The sequence below is a fragment of the Vulpes vulpes genome, unplaced genomic scaffold, assembly GCF_048418805.1.
Source record: "Vulpes vulpes isolate BD-2025 unplaced genomic scaffold, VulVul3 u000000657, whole genome shotgun sequence".
NCBI classification, from domain to species: Eukaryota; Metazoa; Chordata; class Mammalia; order Carnivora; family Canidae; genus Vulpes; species Vulpes vulpes.
Window position 1 is genome coordinate 738 of NW_027325810.1, and position 18268 is coordinate 19005.

At 48.4% G+C, this 18268-nt stretch overlaps 2 protein-coding genes across 3 annotated transcripts in view; one reads left to right on the forward strand and one right to left on the reverse strand.

Moving 5' to 3' along the window:
- Nucleotides 1–1025: 1025 nt before the first annotated feature.
- Nucleotides 1026–11679, forward strand: PNO1 (partner of NOB1 homolog). Its single transcript, XM_026017812.2, has 7 exons — nucleotides 1026–1289; nucleotides 1831–1980; nucleotides 4569–4652; nucleotides 4829–4889; nucleotides 5124–5241; nucleotides 10303–10373; nucleotides 11232–11679. Exons 1-7 carry the CDS (start codon nucleotides 1083–1085, stop codon nucleotides 11297–11299), a joined length of 759 nt encoding a protein of 252 aa, XP_025873597.1. The 5' UTR covers nucleotides 1026–1082; the 3' UTR covers nucleotides 11300–11679.
- An 801-nt stretch (nucleotides 11680–12480) lies between these two features.
- PPP3R1 (protein phosphatase 3 regulatory subunit B, alpha) overlaps nucleotides 12481–18268 on the reverse strand; it is a 60406-nt gene continuing 54618 nt past the window's right edge. For both annotated transcript variants that reach the window (XM_072746100.1, XM_072746101.1), the window contains exon 6: nucleotides 12481–14595. In XM_072746100.1, the coding sequence (XP_072602201.1) occupies nucleotides 14548–14595 (48 nt within the window). In that variant the 3' untranslated portion in view covers nucleotides 12481–14547. The remainder of the gene's footprint in view (nucleotides 14596–18268) is intronic.

Below are 18268 nucleotides of genomic sequence, written 5' to 3' on the forward strand. Positions count from 1 at the left end.
CCGACCCGGACCCCTACCCGGCCCGACCCCGACCCCTACCCGGAGCCCGACCGGACCCCGACCCGGACCCCAACCCGGACCCCGACCCGGACCCGGACCCCTACCCGGCCCCGGACCCGGACCCCGACCCGGACCCGGACCCCTACCCGGCCGGACCCGGACCCCGACCCGGACCCCGACCCGCCCCCGCCCCGACCCGGACCCCGACCCGGACCCCTACCCGCACCCCGACCCGGACTCCTACCCGCACCCCGACCCGGACCCCTACCCGGGCCCGACCCCGACCCCTACCCGGAGCCCGACCCGGACCCCTACCCGGACCCGACCCCGACCCCTACCCGGAGCCCGACCCGGACCCCGACCCGGACCCCGACCCGGACCCCGACCCGCCCCCGCCCGTCCCGCCGCACCCACCTCCCGCAGCAGCTTCAGGTCCCCGTGCTGGATCTCGTACACCTGGACGACGCCGGTGCCCGCGCGAAGTTGCCCATGGTCACAAACTTGGCGCTGCAGGGCACCCACTTGCAGTCAAACACCGTGTAGTTGAGGCCCTTCTGGATGTGGACGATGATCTGAGGCTTCTCGAAGGCCGACATGGTGCCCCGCCCGGCCCCGCGGCCCCGCCGGCGCGCCCCGACTGCGCTAACCGGGAAACCAGACCCCAAACAGCAACGACAGCGCCCGCCTCCCGCTCGCCGTAGCCGCCCGGGCGCCCCCCGGCCGGTGTGGTCGTCTGCGGCTGTGCCTGACGCGCTGCTCAAGTCACGGAGACGTTTCCTCCCCGACGGCACGAACTCGGCTCCGTCTCCACCTGCGGCCTCCCGTGCACACCCCCGCTGGGAAGGCCGAGGCCCCCGCTGCGACCGGCGGAGCCAGGGCGGCGCCGCGGGAGTCAGGCACGTGTTGGGGCGCCCTCCCTTCCGCCGGCAGCTTCAGGCCCCCTGCAGGACCCCGAGGGCACGGGGCGGGGCCCTGGGGCTGCTGGGCCGACGCAGCCCCCCCCCCCGCGACGTGCGCCTGCGCAGAGCAGCGGCGCCCGCGTCGGGGCCGGAAGCACATGTTGGCGCCGGAGCTCCGCGGCGATGGAGACGGAGATGGACGCCCAGAGCGCCGCGGCCGGGGACGGCTTCACCCCGGTCGCCCGCAGGGGTGCTCGGCGGGCGAAGAAACGGCGGGCTGAGCGGCTGTCGGCGGCGCGCGAGGGCGCGGACGCGGGCCGCATGGACACGGAGGAGGCCCGGCCCGCGAAGAGGCCCGTATTCCCGCCCCTCGCCGGGGATGGAGTCCTGGTACTAGCGGGGACCGCGCGGCGGGGCCGGGGCCTGCGGGTGCTGCTGGAGCTGCGGGGATGGTCCCGAGGGAAGTCCTTAAGGTTTTGCTTATTCATGAGAGACACTGGCGGAGGGAGAAGCAGGCGCCCTGCGGGGAGCCCGACGCGGGACTCGAACCCGGGACCTGGGGTCACGCCCTGGGCGGAAGGCGGCGCTAAGCCGCTGAGCCCGCCCCGCCCCCTCGCCTCGTGGCCCCGCCCCCTCGCCTCGTGGCCCCGCCCCTTCCACACTCGCCCGTCTCGTGGCCCCGCCCCTTCCGCACTAGCTCCGCCCCTCGCATCGTGGTCCCGCCCCCATCCTGCCCCGCCCCCTCGCCTCGTGGCCCCGCCCCCCGCATCCCCCCGGGCATCTTTAGCGAAGTCCTCAAAGTTGGGGCTCTCCGCGAGGGAGTTTTGATCCGTGGAGCCCAAGCGTCCTGAGGAAGGACGGCTCGCTCAGGGTTGTACCTGCGGCCCCCTGACCTGGGGCAGCTCCTGACCTGCGTGTCCTTTGATCATAGGGTGGGAAAGAAGAAACCAGGAAGATAGCCGTCCCGGCCAACAGGTACACGCCCTTAAAAGAGAACTGGATGAAGATATTCACTCCCATCGTAGAGCACCTGGGGCTTCAGATACGGTTTAACCTGAAGTCGAGGAATGTGGAAATTAGGGTAAGGAGGATGTCAGCCGGTTCCCAAGTGTGTTGGGGTCTGTCGCTCTCCTGAGGGGGGGGGAGGTGAGGGGAGGGGTGAGGGGGTGAGAAGGCGTGAATAGACTTTCTTTTTTTTTTAATTTTTATTTTATTATTTTTTTATTTATTTATGGTAGTCACACACAGAGAGAGAGAGAGAGGCAGAGAGCAGAGACATAGGCAGAGGGAGAAGCAGGCTCCATGCACCGGGAGCCCGATGTGGGATTCGATCCCGGGTCTCCAGGATCATGCCCTGGGCCAAAGGCAGGCGCTAAACCTGCTGCGCCACCCGGGGATCCCAATAGACTTTCTTTAACAGGGATTTGTTTTGTTAAATGGCCACACAGACGAGTCTTAAAAATCTGCATGCATTCAACACAAGTAGTCGTTGGATCGGGCTGGCAGTGCGCCGCCTACATCCCAGGGCGTGATCCCAGGGCGTGACCCCGGGTCCCCAAATCGAGTTGGCATTGGGCTCCCTGTGTGCACCTGCTTCTCCTTCTGCCTGGGTCTCTGCCTCTGTGTGTGTGTGTGTGTGTCTCAGGAATAAATGAATCTTAAAAAAAGAAAAAATATTCGTTGAATCTATCAGATGCATCCAGGGTCCTACCAAAATACTGACGATGCCTGTGCGTGTATCTTGATGATGTTCTGCCTTGAAAGGAGACCAGGCTGGGTAAAGGGGTTGTGTCCTACACAGGAAGGAGCGTGTAAGGGACACACGCACGTACCTGCCTTCCATGGCGTCAGCTCAGAAGCTAGGGAAGGTCATCGACTTTGGGCTTCCTTTTCTGGGCACCAGTTTTATATCAGAATCAATGACCAAAATTATACTTTCCATTTTTTAAGATTTTATTTATTCATGAGACACACACACAGAAAGAGAGGCAGAGACACAGGCAGAGGGAGAAGCAGGCTCCATGCAGGGAGCCTGATGCGGGACTCGATCCCAGGACCCTGGGGTCATGCCCTGGGCTGAAGGCGGACACTCAACCGCTGAGCCACCCAGCATCCTCAGGACCGCTGTAGACTCCTCTCTGCTGAACTAGAATGATGGAGTAAAGCAGAGGCACTGCTTTAAGTAGTTGGTAAAGTTTAAAATCTAGAGGTTGGCAGCAGCACTCCTCTTTGTTCTCACGGTCACTTCAGTGCAGGTCCTTGTCCTTTTGTGCCAGAACGGCTTGTTTCCGCAGAGGTTTCCCTTGCTTCATTGCTTTGAACTCCCCCCCCCCCCACCCCCCCCCGTGCTGGTGCGGGTTACTTTTCCTGGACCACACGGCTTTCACCCCGAGTATCTTCAAAACCTCTCAAGGGTAAGAGTTGGCTTTTTGAATGACCTTGCCTTTGTAAGTAGGAATCTAAGTCCCAGGTTCATGTCACCAGCTCTTTGAGCATTTCCGGGTCCCTACCTGTGGGGGACTTTGCCGCCGGGAGCAGGCCTTCTCCCCCATACTCTATTCCTTTGCGGCCTCAACTCCTGTCATCTCAGAGTCCAGCTCCAGTGCTCTCGCCCTTGGGATGGGCCCGTGTTCCAGTCACCTCTTCAGACTGTGCCTGGCTGTCTTAGGACCTGTTGCAGAGGCGTCAGTCTGGATTCCACTCACACCCGTCGGTACAGCCAGCTGCCAGGCACACGGGGTGCTTCGCATGCACAGCCCTGCGGCCTCTAGATGTGAGCAAACTGAGAGTCAAAGGAGTATGTTCATCAAGGTCCTTCACTAACAAGTGAGCCTTGATGCTGGGGGACCTTCAGGACCCCCCACGCGGACCCTTTTATTTTACCAGTGAGGAAACCTAAGACCCAGAGCATCTGTGGGACTTGCCCAGGGTCACTCGCAGACGGGATGGGAGCTGGGATCTGGTTTGAGGTGTGCATTACACAACCTCGGGTAGTTTGAAATTTCTCAAATATTTGGTCTCCTCAACTACATCGGAGAATGGAGATGACGGTTTTGGAATCAGACCTGTGTCAGAATTCTGCCTTTTTCACATTTTAGTACTTTAGTTTCCTCAAATAAAAAGGGGTTTATGTTACTTAATATTCAGTGTTGTCATGGAGACTAGAGCTGTTGTGCCTAAGGCACCTTTGCGTCATGTGTCATTGTGAGTGGTGGGGATTTTACGAGTAGCAGCTATTTCTGCAGGTATCTAATAAAGCCTTTAAGGACGAGATTCCTGCTTACACCATTCATGGTAGTGGGTCCCGCAGTTAGTGCTTTGGGAAACATGGGCGTATGACGGTGATTGAAGTCAGGAGAGGAGATCAGCACTCCCAGGGGGTCCCTGAGTGTGGGCCACTGGGCTGCCAGAGGAATCCTGCCGTTGGCCCCCGAGTCCCATGGGTCGTGGGGTGTAGTCTTCAGATGGAACTACCCAACTCTGCAGCTGGGAGCATTGCATTGTGCAAATTCAACACTGCTTATCTCACCAAAAACTGGGTCATAGAGGATATACTGGGGAAGGATGGTGGTTAAGGAAATTTTAATAATGAGGAAAGTCTGCCCTGGTGTTTTATTATAATATTTTCACCTCTGGTCTTAATAGGTGTTTTTTTTTTTTTTTTAACAGACTTGTAAAGAAACCAAGGATGTTAGTGCTCTAACAAAAGCAGCTGATTTTGTGAAAGCCTTTATTCTTGGGTTTCAGGTGGAGGTGAGTGACTTTGTGACATTTGAATTGGGTGCTTAAAAACACTTAATATGAACATTTCAATGGGTTTGAGCTTTTTAAAAAAATATTTTTTGAGTCTTCTGGGTCTGGTGAATTTTAACAGTTATTCTCAGGTATGTAAACAGAAGGACTTCACAGCTTTAATTTTTATGTTGTAGGACGCGCTTGCCCTCATTAGGTTGGATGATCTCTTCCTAGAGTCTTTTGAAATTACAGATGGTGAGTCTGGGGTGGTGTTTTTCCCTTAACTGTTGTACTTTGGTGCTGCTGACTTTGTATTGTAGGAGACTCTTAGCTTTCTCATGGCATCAGTTGACCTGTATTATCGGCAGGTTCAAAACAATTTTTTTCTGTGTTTTAGGAGGGTTAATTCAGTTAGTGATTAAACTTCATTATGGAGTGGGTGGCGTGCTGAAGTCGCTTGCCTCCTCAGGTCTTCCTTCTCTCATTTAGTGAAGCCCCTAAAGGGAGACCACCTGTCCAGGGCAATAGGAAGAATTGCTGGCAAAGGAGGAAAAACCAAGTTCACCATAGAGAATGTGACACGGACACGGATAGTTTTGGCTGATGTGTAAGTATCTGGTCTTGAGAATATTATTGTCATGATTTATATGTGATCTTTTGCTGGCTTCAAGGAGTCATAAAAATTGGATTTCGTGCATAATGTTGCCACTGACTCTTTGCCAGTGTGCAGTTCCGGATGAAATACACAGTTACTTTGGAAGCAGATTGAGTTGAGAAAAATCTCAGGAATTAAGCTTTTTTTCTCAGCAATAAAGGAAATGATCAGGGGCGCCTGGGTGGCTCAGTCGGTTGATCTTCTGCCTTCTGCTCAGGTCGCCGTCCAGGGGCCCTGGGATCGAGTCTTGCTCCGGGTTCCCTGCTCAGCAGGGAGCCTGCTTCTCCTTCTGCCCCTCCCTTCTTCGTGCTCTCTCTCTCTGTCTCAAATAAATAGAATCTTCAGAAAAGCAAAGGAAATGTTTATAATTACTATTAAAAGAAGTTACATGACAGGTGAAGATTTAAATAGTATCCAAGGGGACCGGTACATCAGTAGGAGAGAGCAAGGAGTGGGTGTTGTAAATGCCATTGTGACTTTCCTTGTAAAGAAAGAAATACATGTGCATAATTTAATAAATATTTTTAAATTCTATGTAAAGGCTTTTCACGGGAGGATGGTGAGTATTGCACGTTAGGTGAAAAGCTAGAGAGCAGCTCTATATGAACGGAAAGGAGAGGAGCCAGGCTTAAAGTCAGGGTGCAGGAAGTCAAGCTGGGATTAGCCCCGGCGGGGCTGCAGCTGCTGCGGTGCCAGGTCGGGGCTCCTGGCAGATGGTGCGGAGGTTATATAATGCCGCCAAGTTGGGGAACGAAGCAGTTGACTGACAGGAGGAGGGACCTGCCCGCTACTAAACCCAGAAATCATTTTATTTAGAATCCTACTATGTTTGTTCTAAACTCGGGCTCACCGTTTTTTAGAACCTAAGTTTTGGACTCTGGTTTACAGTGGAGGGTTAACCACACCACCACGTTGACAGCCCTCTTCCTGCAAGACAGGCTTATTGTAACCTTGGTCCTTGCAAGGCGAGCCTGGAGTTGGGAGTATGCAGCCATGAGGAGAGCTTGTTTTGAACTAGAAATTAAAATATTTAGAAATCCACACCTCATTAGAAAGTATCATATGTCGCCCTAGAGACTTGAGGATTTAAAAATGTAACTGATGCACTAATCAAATTATGGGTCCTATGAAGTTTAAAACTTTAAGTATATTGATGAGTGTTAATGTAAAATTAACTAGTTGAACTAGCTTTTTTTTTTTTTTTTTATGATAGTCACACACACACACAGAGAGAGAGAGAGAGAGAGGCAGAGACATAGGCAGAGGGAGAAGCAGGCTCCATGCACCAGGAGCCCGATGTGGGATTCGATCTCGGGTCTCCAGGATTGCGCCCTGGGCCAAAGGCAGGCGCCAAACCGCTGCGCCACCCAGGGATCCCCTGAACTAGCTTTTTTAACGCTTTACTGCAGCGTGATGTACATACAAACCACATTACCTGTTTCAGTTTCAGGCAGATGTATAGGCCAGTCTGTGATCCCACCTCAACCCCAGGCCATCACTCCTCCACCTTCTGTCATGGTTTTGCCTTTTCTAGAAATGTGTATAAATGAAGTGCACAGTAGGATGCAGTCTTTGGTGTATGGCTTGCTTTAATTAGCATCTCCGTTCCTTGGGAAGGTCAGCAATTCTTACAAGCCAAGTACTGGCGTGAGGTCTGCATTTTGTTCATCCATTCCCAGTGGATGGAGGTTTGGGCTGTTTGCAGTTTGGGGCCACTAAGAATAATGGTGCTATTACCGAGTTACAAACTGAGTCACACACTACTTGAAATGGAGTGTGTGGTATAAATAAGCTAATTTGAAATCCACATGTTCAGCAACTTCCTGATTACGCTGTGACCATGACACGGACTCACAGGCACCTGTAAGTGTTGTTTTTGATGAGTTGCTGATAACCTGGTAAAATACAGTACGATGCAAGCAGGAGACTATTCCAAATAAATTCAGTGCATCAGATGGGAAGTCATGTTACTTGTGGGTCCTGAGACCTCCATTCCAGCCACCGCCCCATCACTTTGGTGGTTTCAGCAGCAAAACTACTCACACTTACGTATGCTCGCTGTTTCCTCATCTTTCCTCTGCTATTGTCAAGAATTTTTATTGAAATGACACGTACATGTACTTAGCAAGCCCCACATTTGTACCACCTACTCCCATTTCCTCTTCCTCAAAGTAACTAATTTCAACTCTTTTAGCTAACTTTTAAAAATTATATATCCATATTTTCAAATACCTTGTTTATATACCAGCGTCTTGTTTTTTCAGATTAACTGTTGACGTTCTACTATGAAACTTGAAAATTTAGGTTTTTTTCATCTCTCCTCCCACCTCTACCCCAACTACTCAGCCCTTAAAACACCCAGTGTACTTAGCCCTCCCTGCGTTCTCCAGTACCTTGTGGGTTTTGTTAAGACCGACATTATTACCTGGGCAGTCAGTGCTCAGCGTATCACCAGCTGGGCCAGGTGGTAACTGTGATCACTTTGTCCTTTACCACCTTGTTTTCACTTGAATAGATAAATCTTGGGCCGCAGGGGTGGCTCCATCGGTTAAGCGTCTGCCTTTAGCTCAGGTCATGATCCTGGAGTCCCGGGACTGAGCGCCACATTGTGCTCCCTGCTCTGGGGAGCCTGCTTCTCCCCCTGCCCAGGTTCCCTCTCTTGCACGTGCTTGCGCTCTCTCTCACTCAAATAAGTAAATAAAATCTTTAAAGAAAAGTCTTCTTTATCTGTGTGCTAATTATCTATCAGTAAAACTCATTAAAAAGCTGTATGTTGTTCTATCCTCTTGGTGTTTCCAGATGCATCAAACGTTGGAGAAATCTCACCTGGAGCCTTTTTTCTCAGAAACACTGCTGCCCTCTCTGCCTGGCACCCACTTGGCATCCTGGGTTTCCTCTCACCTTTTGCTGTTTGAATCCCTTGGTTGTTGGATTCTTTTTCCCAAGTGCTCCTTATGGTTTTTTTTGTTTTTCTTTTCTGATTTGATATTTGTATATATTGCAAACTGAGCAGCCCTGTAAGTCTGGCTAACATCCATCACCACAGTTACAAATTTGTTTTTTCTTGTGTGAAAACTTAAGGTTTACTCTTAGCACCTTTCCATTATGTAGACTCTACTAGACGTGCTGTACATCACATCCCCAGGGCTTCACTTATTTTATAACTGGAAGCTTGTGCTGTTTGACCAACCCTGCATTCCCTTTGCGCACCCCCCCCCCCCCCCCCCCCCCGGACTCCTTATTTTGATGCCGTATGTAGTCGAGGAGCTAGCTCAGCTTAGGAAGAATGTGTTTTGAGAACTTCTCGTTCCAAAGATGTCCTCTCTCCTGGCCAACCATAGAGTTCTGTTATATAAATCCCATCTGTTCAAAATTTTTGAAGACGTTGCTGTAGCCCAGCTTTCAGTGTTGCTACTAAGAGGGCCAGTGCCATCTTGATACCTGATTCTTTGAGCGAACTAGCTGGCAGTTGTATTATGTCTGAAATTTCATAGTGCTGTGTGTGAGCGTGGGTCTATTTTTATTTCTCTTACTGGGCCCTTTCAAACTAGAAGCTCATTTTCTATAATTCTTAGAAATTTTCTTGAACTGCTTTGGTTTCCCTTTTTCTTCCCTCATCCTGTCTCTGATTCCTTTCTGTAACTCTGTCTTCTAATCCTTTTAGTTTTCTTAACACCGTGCCCTTGATTCACATGAAAATAGCTTCTCTCAGCCTTACCGACTGGATTTTCTGGTCTTTGCCGTTTTCATTCTTTTCTCCTGGTAGTGTCCGTTTCTCTTTCTTCACCTAGCTGGCTGTAGCCTCTTTTTTTTTTTTTTTTTTTTGTAGTAGATGATCTCAGATCCTGGTGATCCTCAGGGTGTGCCGCACGTTCAGGGGTGAGGCAGCTGAGAGCAGACTAGAAGACCTGGTCTCCGGGCATCCAGGGGGCAGGGGGAGGATGCTAGCTGAATGTAGGCTTCACTTACATACCGATCACCAGGCTGTTCTTCAGGGAGCCCTGGTGGATCTTTCCGTCTTTATTATTGAGCAGGTCAGGTTCCCCCAGAGAAGCATTCTCTCCAGGCTCTTTGCTGCCAGACTTTGAAGCCCAGTTATGGAAGATAGTTGGGAGGTCTCAATTAAGTGTGCAAAAATTTGCTTGACATTGCCTGTTTGTAACGTGGCATCTGTACCTCAGCTGTACCTGGTAGTCCTGGTCCAGGCACCACATCTTTTACCTTTCCCAGGGAGCAACACCTAATAGTTGGGGGGCTCCCCCCATGTCGGTAATTTTGCCAGTTACAGTGAAGGTCTAGGCATCATCTTGAACAGATTGTGTCATTTTTACCCCCACTTTCAGAAATGCCTGGGCCCATCTGGGTGGGAGGGTTCTGCTTGATGTTCCCACTGCCAGTTTTGGTGTCTGTTTACTGACATTTTGGAAGATGGTCTCAAAATGGCAAAATACTATATTGTCCCTCTTGAGTCAGCCAGAAGTTTCCATTGGGCCTGGATGATCCTGAGTGGTGAAGAAAGTTAGATGACCTATAGAAAGCTGTGCAGTTGAAATCCAAATGTTTTAATGAAGTACAGGGGGACTCTGCTGGGTTCTCGATGACAGCTCTGCCAGTGTAGAATGAGGCAGATCTTTATTTCTTGTAAATTTCTTTCCTCATTTATAAAACGGGAATACCATCTACCTTCACGACGCTCGCGCGGATTCAGCGGGAACACATAAAGCCCTGGCCCATAAGAAGCACTCCCTTGATGTAGCTATTATTAGTCAAGAATCTCAAAATTCTTGGCTTCTTAAATTTTATGTCTCTCCTAATTCTTATTGGGATGTAATTTACATACCACAGACTTCTTCAGAGTGATTTTTAGTGTATTTAGAGTTGTGCGACCATTACCACCATTTTTTTTTTTTTTAAGGGATCTGTATCTAATGATTTTCCAGGGTTTCTGGATTATGGGATTTAGTTCAGGAAATGCTTTTATGTTGCTCACTCATCTCACATTCTCTTTTGCAGGAAAGTTCACATCCTTGGCTCTTTCCAAAACATCAAGATGGCAAGAACTGCCATTTGCAACCTCATCCTGGGTAAGAATAATTTATTCCTTGGCGGTTTTCTCTGGAAAGAATCTAGGGGATTTAGAACTCAAACCACATTTGCAAATCAGTTCAGGTTAAGGATGATGTTAAAGATTACAAGTAGAAACAGAGGGGTTGGCAAATGTGGGTCTGAAGTATTTTTGCTTGGATTCCATCAGTTTGCTGGAAAAAGGTTTATTGGGTTATGTTGCTTAAATGTTTGCTGCTTTCACCTGAGGTGCCACGAAAAGCCATTCCAGAATAGCAGGCAGGCATTGTGTTTTAGGTTCCAACAAAAAGGGAGCTGCTGATCACAAGTCAACCTAATAGATGCACTTTGCCTTTTTTTTTTTTTTTTTTTTTTTTAAAGATTTGAGCGAACAAGCATGAGTCCGTGGGTGAAGGGGGTGTGGAGGGCAGTCCTAAGCAGACTCGGCACTGAGCGCAGAAACCCAACTCACAGCTCAATCTGACGACCCTGGGATTGGGGCCACAGCCAAAACCAAGTCCGATGCTCACTCAGCCAGCCGAGCCACCCGGGCGCCCCGGTCCTATTTTCAAACTGTGCAGCAAAGCCAGCAACTTCTGCTTAAGAGTTACAGGATTGTAGGAGCTCACTCGAAATGGGATTTTCCACCAGTGCCCAGATCGAACTGACCAGCTTCCTTGTGAAATATTTAGATAACTCAGTGCCTTTGACCCTTAGGATTTAAAATATTTTTAGAGTATATATTGGGTATGGTTTATGGTTCTTTTGTTAAGAGCGTTCCGCTGGAAAGTGTGCGTTCTTAGAGTTGCAGATGGCTTTCCGTGTGTCTTCTGTATCCGTGAGTGTATTGACACAGGTGTGTTTATTTTCCTCTGCAGGAAATCCTCCATCAAAGGTTTACGGCAATATCCGAGCCGTGGCTAGCAGAGCAGCAGATCGATTCTGATTTCAAATCAGAGGCTTACCTTGTCTTTGGACTCGAGTAAATAAAAGCCCTTGCCCTCTGCCTGTGGTCACAGGAAACCACGTGAAGAACTTTTTAGTCACTTGCAGCCTCCATCGCTTCTTCCGTTCTCAGCCAGAAGCATCAGCAGAAAGGAAAGGTTTGATAATGCAGCAACTTGAAGATACTTCCCGTATCTGAATTTAATACCATAATTATACATCATAATTTATCACTTCATTTTAAATAAAATATTTGCATAGTAATGCTCTTATTGGAGGGAACCTTGTTTAAACTGTCCTATATGAATTTATTTATGAATTTGTAACTTTTTATAAACATTTCTTGTCTATGGAGTGTAATTAAACAATCAGCTCACAAAATCGCTCTGAATCATGACCCTTAATATAGGTGGCATGTGGGTTTTTTAGAAGTTAGGAAATCACTTGCGAACAAAGGAAGGTTGATCTATTTTGTAGTTTATAAAATTAAAGATTACATCACAAGGTTGATGTAAGAATTTTATTTTTCAAATAAGCACTTAGTGAAAGTAGCCAGACCTTAACCAATGTTTGGGTGAAGGGGAGATATGGTAAAAGAATGTTTTTACCAAGAAAACCACAATGTCCTACAGGCGCAAGAGTTTGCTGACCTGGGGCTGCCCATCCGAATAGTCTGCTCGGTAACGAGCGAGCGCGGAGAGCGAGGTAGCCTCCACCATGAGGCTGCCTGTGAACAGGGGACAGAACAGTCACTGTCCCTGCTGAGTTCTTATTTCAATAACCAGGGAAGACAAATGTGCAGGATGCCGAGGTACGTCCTGTCACGGAGGGAACATGCTGTGGAGGAAGGTGAGGAGGAGAGGCGGGTGCAGGGGTGTCTGGTGGGGCGGCCCTGCTGGCGGCAGCTGTGGGCCTGGTGGGGAGACAGCAGGGAGGCCCAGAGCTGCAGATGCCACAGAGGAGCAGTGGGGGGCGGCCTGGTGGGTGCTCCTAGTGCTGTGGCTTCAACCAGGGATAAAGCAGGTTCTTCTAGTCAGATACCAAACATCCATTTATCTGAGAGAAGGGCAAACGACTACCAAGTGAACAAAGACACACACACACAAAAAAAACCCCCCAAAAAACCAAAGACACGATCAAATGGCTGTGGAAGCCCAGCAAAGACCACTGTGAACACTCGAGCAAGTTTCAAATATTTTATTTTCTTATTCATACAGTATGAAGTTTTCTAAAGATCCCACAACATGATGTTTCATGCAGAAGAAAAACTAAACATTCAACATAAACCCCTCCCCCACCCGCACTAAAAAAAAAAAAAAAAGGGAAGGAAAAAAACCCCTCATTCCCCAGTAAGGAAATAATGTTTGCACTATTTTTCTGTAACGCCAGCCAAGATATGCACAAGCAAGAGAAATAGAAAGCATTTGCTAAAATATCTGTAACAAATACTTATGTACAAAAAATTCACAAAAGACTAGTTCCCCCTTGAAGCAGAGCACATGGCCGTTGACACTGGAACAGATCAAACCACTGGCTGGGATTATAAGCCACGTACTGATCCAGAGGAAGAAAGTTACATGTAGTGGAGATTTTCAGTTTGAACATTAACGTTTCCAAAGTTTGGCAACATTATCTTTTAAAATTATGCAAATTATGTAAACAAGAGGTACATTTTAAATTGATCTACATGCAAAACTCCATGTCATGCAAGGACACCAAGCACCGGGATTTTTCTCTCACAGACAGAGCCCATGATGTGCAGCACTCAGTTGAAGGAACAGCGATGGCAGGCAGGTGCCCAACTGAAGATTCACTCACCTTGACTGAACCTGCCCTTTTCCACTTACGATTACAAAACCGTTTTTTCTAGAAAAACTATACAGGGGAAGACTACTTTCCTAGAAAGCTAACCACAATGTTTTCTTCCAGCCAATAGTACCTTTGCAGAAAAGGGAAGGGATAATATCAAGTGGTGGGACATGATCAGCTACTTTTATATCACACGTTCAGTAAGTTAGCATCCATTACAGATATGGGCAAATCAAGAAAAAACCGTCATGCACTCTATGCCTCGTGGTAAAGAAGTTCGAGAGGTGCAAATCTGGGGAAGACTGCTGCTCTTCGGCGGCGTTTAGCTCAGTAAGACGTCTTCCGTTTAGGTCACAAATGTATGTGAGCGTTAGATACAAACATGCACACTGAGCATCACTAGTTTTTGAGAGGAGCTGCAAGTCTTCTGAGACAGGAGGGGGTTTATGGTTCAGAGGGAGGTGTGGTGACAAACCGTTTACCCGCGTACTCACTAACGAACGGCTATCCTAAGCCGTTCCAGGATTGCTTCGGGTATCATTAAACGTCTAAGGGAAACAGTGATCGCCTCGGACGGCTTCTGGCCTTTCCACAGCTCGTGACGTACGCGGACTCAGGGACGGTCACTGAACGTGGAGATGGCTCCTAGTCAAGAAACAACAAGGAAGCAGCCACAAGCTTTGTGCAGTTCCCGGAGGACACCAGGAGGAGCTCTTGGCAGCGGCACTGCACTACCCTTTCTCCTCAAGCAGAGGTGATAGAAGCTGCTCAGCAATGAGACACAGTCCCTGGCAATATATATTCATAGGTATAAATAAAATTACAAACTCCTTTGATACAAAAATGCAATTAAGGTAAATAATAGAGGACGTTAACAAATGCTTTGTCAATCTCTCAAAGGAGAAAGCACAGGAAAAGGAAGATAGCTGGCCTAACACCCGGCTCAAATTGTACAGTTTTCTATCTATATATAAAACTGTGTGAAATAAAAGTAAGGATGTTTTATGTTCTGCTTGGCACTTTTGTACTCTATCGTTTTGTTTCTGAATCAAGTAGATTAAATTAAAGCCAACCTACTACACATATAGAAAGCTACATATATCTATATATAAATATTTACATATGTATATATAGATACTTTCTTGTTATAAAAGATGAAGAAAATAAATTAAAAAGCCAACCCCTTCCCTTTCTTCACCACATTGATATGCTCTTTCCATGCTGCTGTCCTTCAGACTTTAAAGTGCTACACTGAGTTATTGAGAGAACAAGAGTTCAATAACACTTAGTTGGCTTCATGAGGCTCGTGTTGGAAAATGTGGCTTCACAGAGAAAAATACTTCCATTTAAATACACAGAGAGCATTGCTGGACGTCTTGAGCAGATCTTCAGAGATGGAGAAGAAAGCAAAAGTGTTGGGTGGTACTCTTTAAAAAAGAGTCACACATCTACCACCATCTTTTTGTGGATGTCTAGGCCGCCTACAACCTGCAACAGACACGAACAAATCAAGCTTAACCGTATTTGAAAACTCCTTTTTACTAGTCTCACCCTCTTGACCAAAAAATATACACATTAATTTATTTTCAGAAGCTTGCTTGTTTGGCTTTTTGTTTTTAAACCTGCAGTGCCTCGAGAATTCTCACGGCTTCTTTCTCCCGGGAGAACAGGCATTTCCTCGTGTCCTAGGACAGCGGGTGGCAAACGTGAAGGGCCAGGCCGTGCTTCAGGTTTGCGGGCCGCGCACCGTTCCTCTCGCATGTTCTTCTCCCACGCTCTTAACACTTTAAAGATGTAAAACACTGTTCTAAAGCCCAAAGACCCAGAGCAGGCATGGGAGGGTCTGGCCCACTGTGCAGCCGGCCACCGCCGCTACTCTCTCAGCCTAATGTTAAGGGATACCTGGATGTGGGCACAGAAATTATCCTCAAGATCCAAATATGGGCTTAGCTGTCGGTCTATTCTAGAAAGTATTAAGAAGTACCAAATGAATACAACTTTCTGCACATGGCTTTCCCAAGGCCCTGAATCCACGGAGGACAGTCACGGGTCACTGACCTACTCGCAGTCACCTGTGCTATCATCTGGGGGCCACGGTCTATTAAGTACGACCTACGTAAAGAACACGCGGGGCGTCCTAAACGTTCACAGCTTGAATTCTCCCGAGTAAAGCCCCAAATAACCGGCCCCCGGGCGGTCAGCGGGCCTCCTCCGTGGCCTCCTCCGTGGCCTCCTGCGGCCTCCTGCGGCCTCCTCCTCCCCTCACACACACAGGCCGCCGCCACCGGGACTACGTGATTAATTTGACGAGACCTTTCCTGTCTGACCCGTGTCACCCAACGTGTTTTTGATAATCCCTGGTGCTGCATATAACTGCATCTGTATTATTTTTCAATTTAAATCTTTTAAAAAAAATTTTATTTGAAAACGCCAGCTTAACCCGCCAATCGGTGCCTCCGCAGGACACCGCCGCGCCGTCTCCTCCCCCCACTTCCCACCCCACCCTTCCGACTGCTGCGTCTTCATTGTGGGTGGACAGAACTTCAGCAATTTAGTCCTGTGCCACCTCTGACCTTCCCTCAGCATCCTGGCATTTCCTCCCCTCGGGCTGCACCCTCTGCCTCCTACGCCCCACACGGTCTTTATCGATTTACAAGCGACTACAGCAGGCGCACACCGCCCAGCAGTTTCCCCAGAAGACGCCGTCGTGCGTACAGCGGGGCGTGTTCATTCTTCCACCGGCTTGAGTGTGGGGCGAATCCTAGCTGGAAACCACCGTCCCTCGGGGCGCACGGCCCGCAGCTTCCCCAGCCCCAGCTCCGCACTCGGCCCGCCAGCTCCCCGACCTCTAATCACTGAACCCGGCCGTCACCCTCCCTACTCCTAGCTCTTGCTCTTCTGTCCTGTGGGTCCACAGCCTTTACCTTTAAGATCCCTGCAGTTCGGAAAGCAAGGTCGCCCTTCAACACCCCCCCCCAGTCAAAAATCCACGCGTAACTTCGGACTCTCCCAAAACCGAACTACTAAGAGCCTCACCAATAACATCAACAGTCAACTCGCACATTCTGGAGTTACGTGTGTCACACACTGTATCACAACAAAGTGGGAGAAACATTATTAAAATCAAGACCAAAACAAAGTACAATACTTCACTGAAAAAAACCTGCACATGAGTGGACAAGTGTCGCTCAAACCCGTGTTGTTCAGGGGTCAACTGTACGTGTTCAGTTCAACCCCAACTTTAATCCAGTCACTAATCATTTCTATTTTAAAATTTCTGAAAATTTTAAAGGAGGCAAAAAAGCATGTGATCTTTTAAAGTAACTTCCCGGCTCTTTCACTGCTATAGCTTGAGGAATCAGAATAAAAAGGACTCCACGAAGCCAGAGTTATGGGCTTGATCAATGTTCAGAAAAGTTGGATTATTTAACGCAAACATTTTTCTATGCTTCTGAACTGTGCTCCTCAAAAAAACAAAAGCAATTTCTCACAAACACTGGAGAGGAACTCAAAGCACAGCTGTCTTCAGTGTTAAGCAGCATTTCTATACCTGAAGATGTGTTTTAATTTCCGCCCACTGACAAGTGACTCCTATGTAACTTTAATTTACATTTTATATTTACTAAATACCAATGGAGTCTTTGTCTCTATACAGCTCTTCCACATCACTCCGGGTGAGAGTTTTCCCATTTTTACTTCATTCCCTCAAGGCTTAGGATTTCTTTTCTTTCCTTCTTTTAAAGCGGGCTACCATCTGCGCTGCCACTACCAGCCTGCTCTCACGTCACAATCGGACACCAGTCCCCGGGAGTCTTTCTGTGATCTTTGGCCCCCAAGAAACAAGGCGAGGACACGCCGTACAGCTGTTCCATCACTACAGCTCAAACTCTCAATCTCAAGCTTAACTCTCTTCATTTATTATTTAAATTCAATTAATTAACATAGAGTGTATTATTAATTTCAGAGGTAGAGGTCGGTCAGTGATTCATCACTTACACAGACCACCACCCAGTGCTCACATCACCTGCCCTTATGCCCATCACCCAGCTACCCCGTCCCCCCGCCCCTCCAGGGACCCTGTTTGTTTCCTATGATTAAGTCTCTTATGGTTTGTCTCCTTCTCTGATTTCATCTTTTCCCTCCCTTCACTTATGATCCTCGGTTTTGTTTCTTAAACTTGACATATGAGTAAGATTATCATTGTTTTTCTTGATTGACTTACTCTGCTTAGCAAAATACCCTCTAGTTCCAAACACATCGTTGCAAATGGCAACATTTTTTTTTTTTTTTTTTTTTTTTGATGCCTGAGTAGCATTCCAGTGTGTGTGTGTGTATCACCTCCTCTATCCATTCGTCTCTTTGGCCATCTGGGCTCTTTCCACAGTCTGGCTATTGTGGACATTGGGGTGCAGGTGCCCCTTCAGGTCACTACATCTGTATCTTTGGGGTAAATCCCCAGCAGTGCAGCTGCTGGGTCGTAGGGCAGCTCTGTGTTCAACTTCTGGAGGCCCCTCCACACTGTTGTCCAGAGTGGCTGTGCCAGCTTATGTTCCCACCAACAGTGTAAGAGGCTCCCCTTCTCCACATCCTCCCCAACATCTGTCGTTTCCTGACTTGTTCATTTTAGCCATTTCTCACTGCTGTGAGGTGGGATCTCATCGTGGTTTTGATCTGTATTTCCCCGATGCTGAGTGATGTGGAGCATTTTCTCATGTGTCTGTTGGTCATGTGTAGGTCCCTTTGGGGAAATGTCTGTTCATGTCTTCTGCCCATGTCTTGGCTGGATTATCTGTTCACTGGGTGTTGAGTTTGGTAAATTCTTTATAGACTTGATCACCTTTATCCGACGTCTTTTGCAACTATCTTCTCCCATTCTGTCCGTTGTCTTCTGGTTTTGTCAACTGTTTCCTTTGCTGTGCAAAAGCTTACCTTGATCAAGTCCCAATAACTCATTTTTGCCTTTGTTTCCCTTTCCTTTGGAGACATGTCCAGCAAGAAGAGTGGAGATCAAACAGGTTGCTGCCCGTTTCTCACATTTAGGTCTTTCATCCCTTTGGAGTGTACTTTAGTGTGTGGTGTGAGGAAATGGTCCGGTTCCATTCTTCTGCATGTGGCTGTCCAATTTTTTTCAACTCCACTTATTGAAGAGACTTTTTTCCAG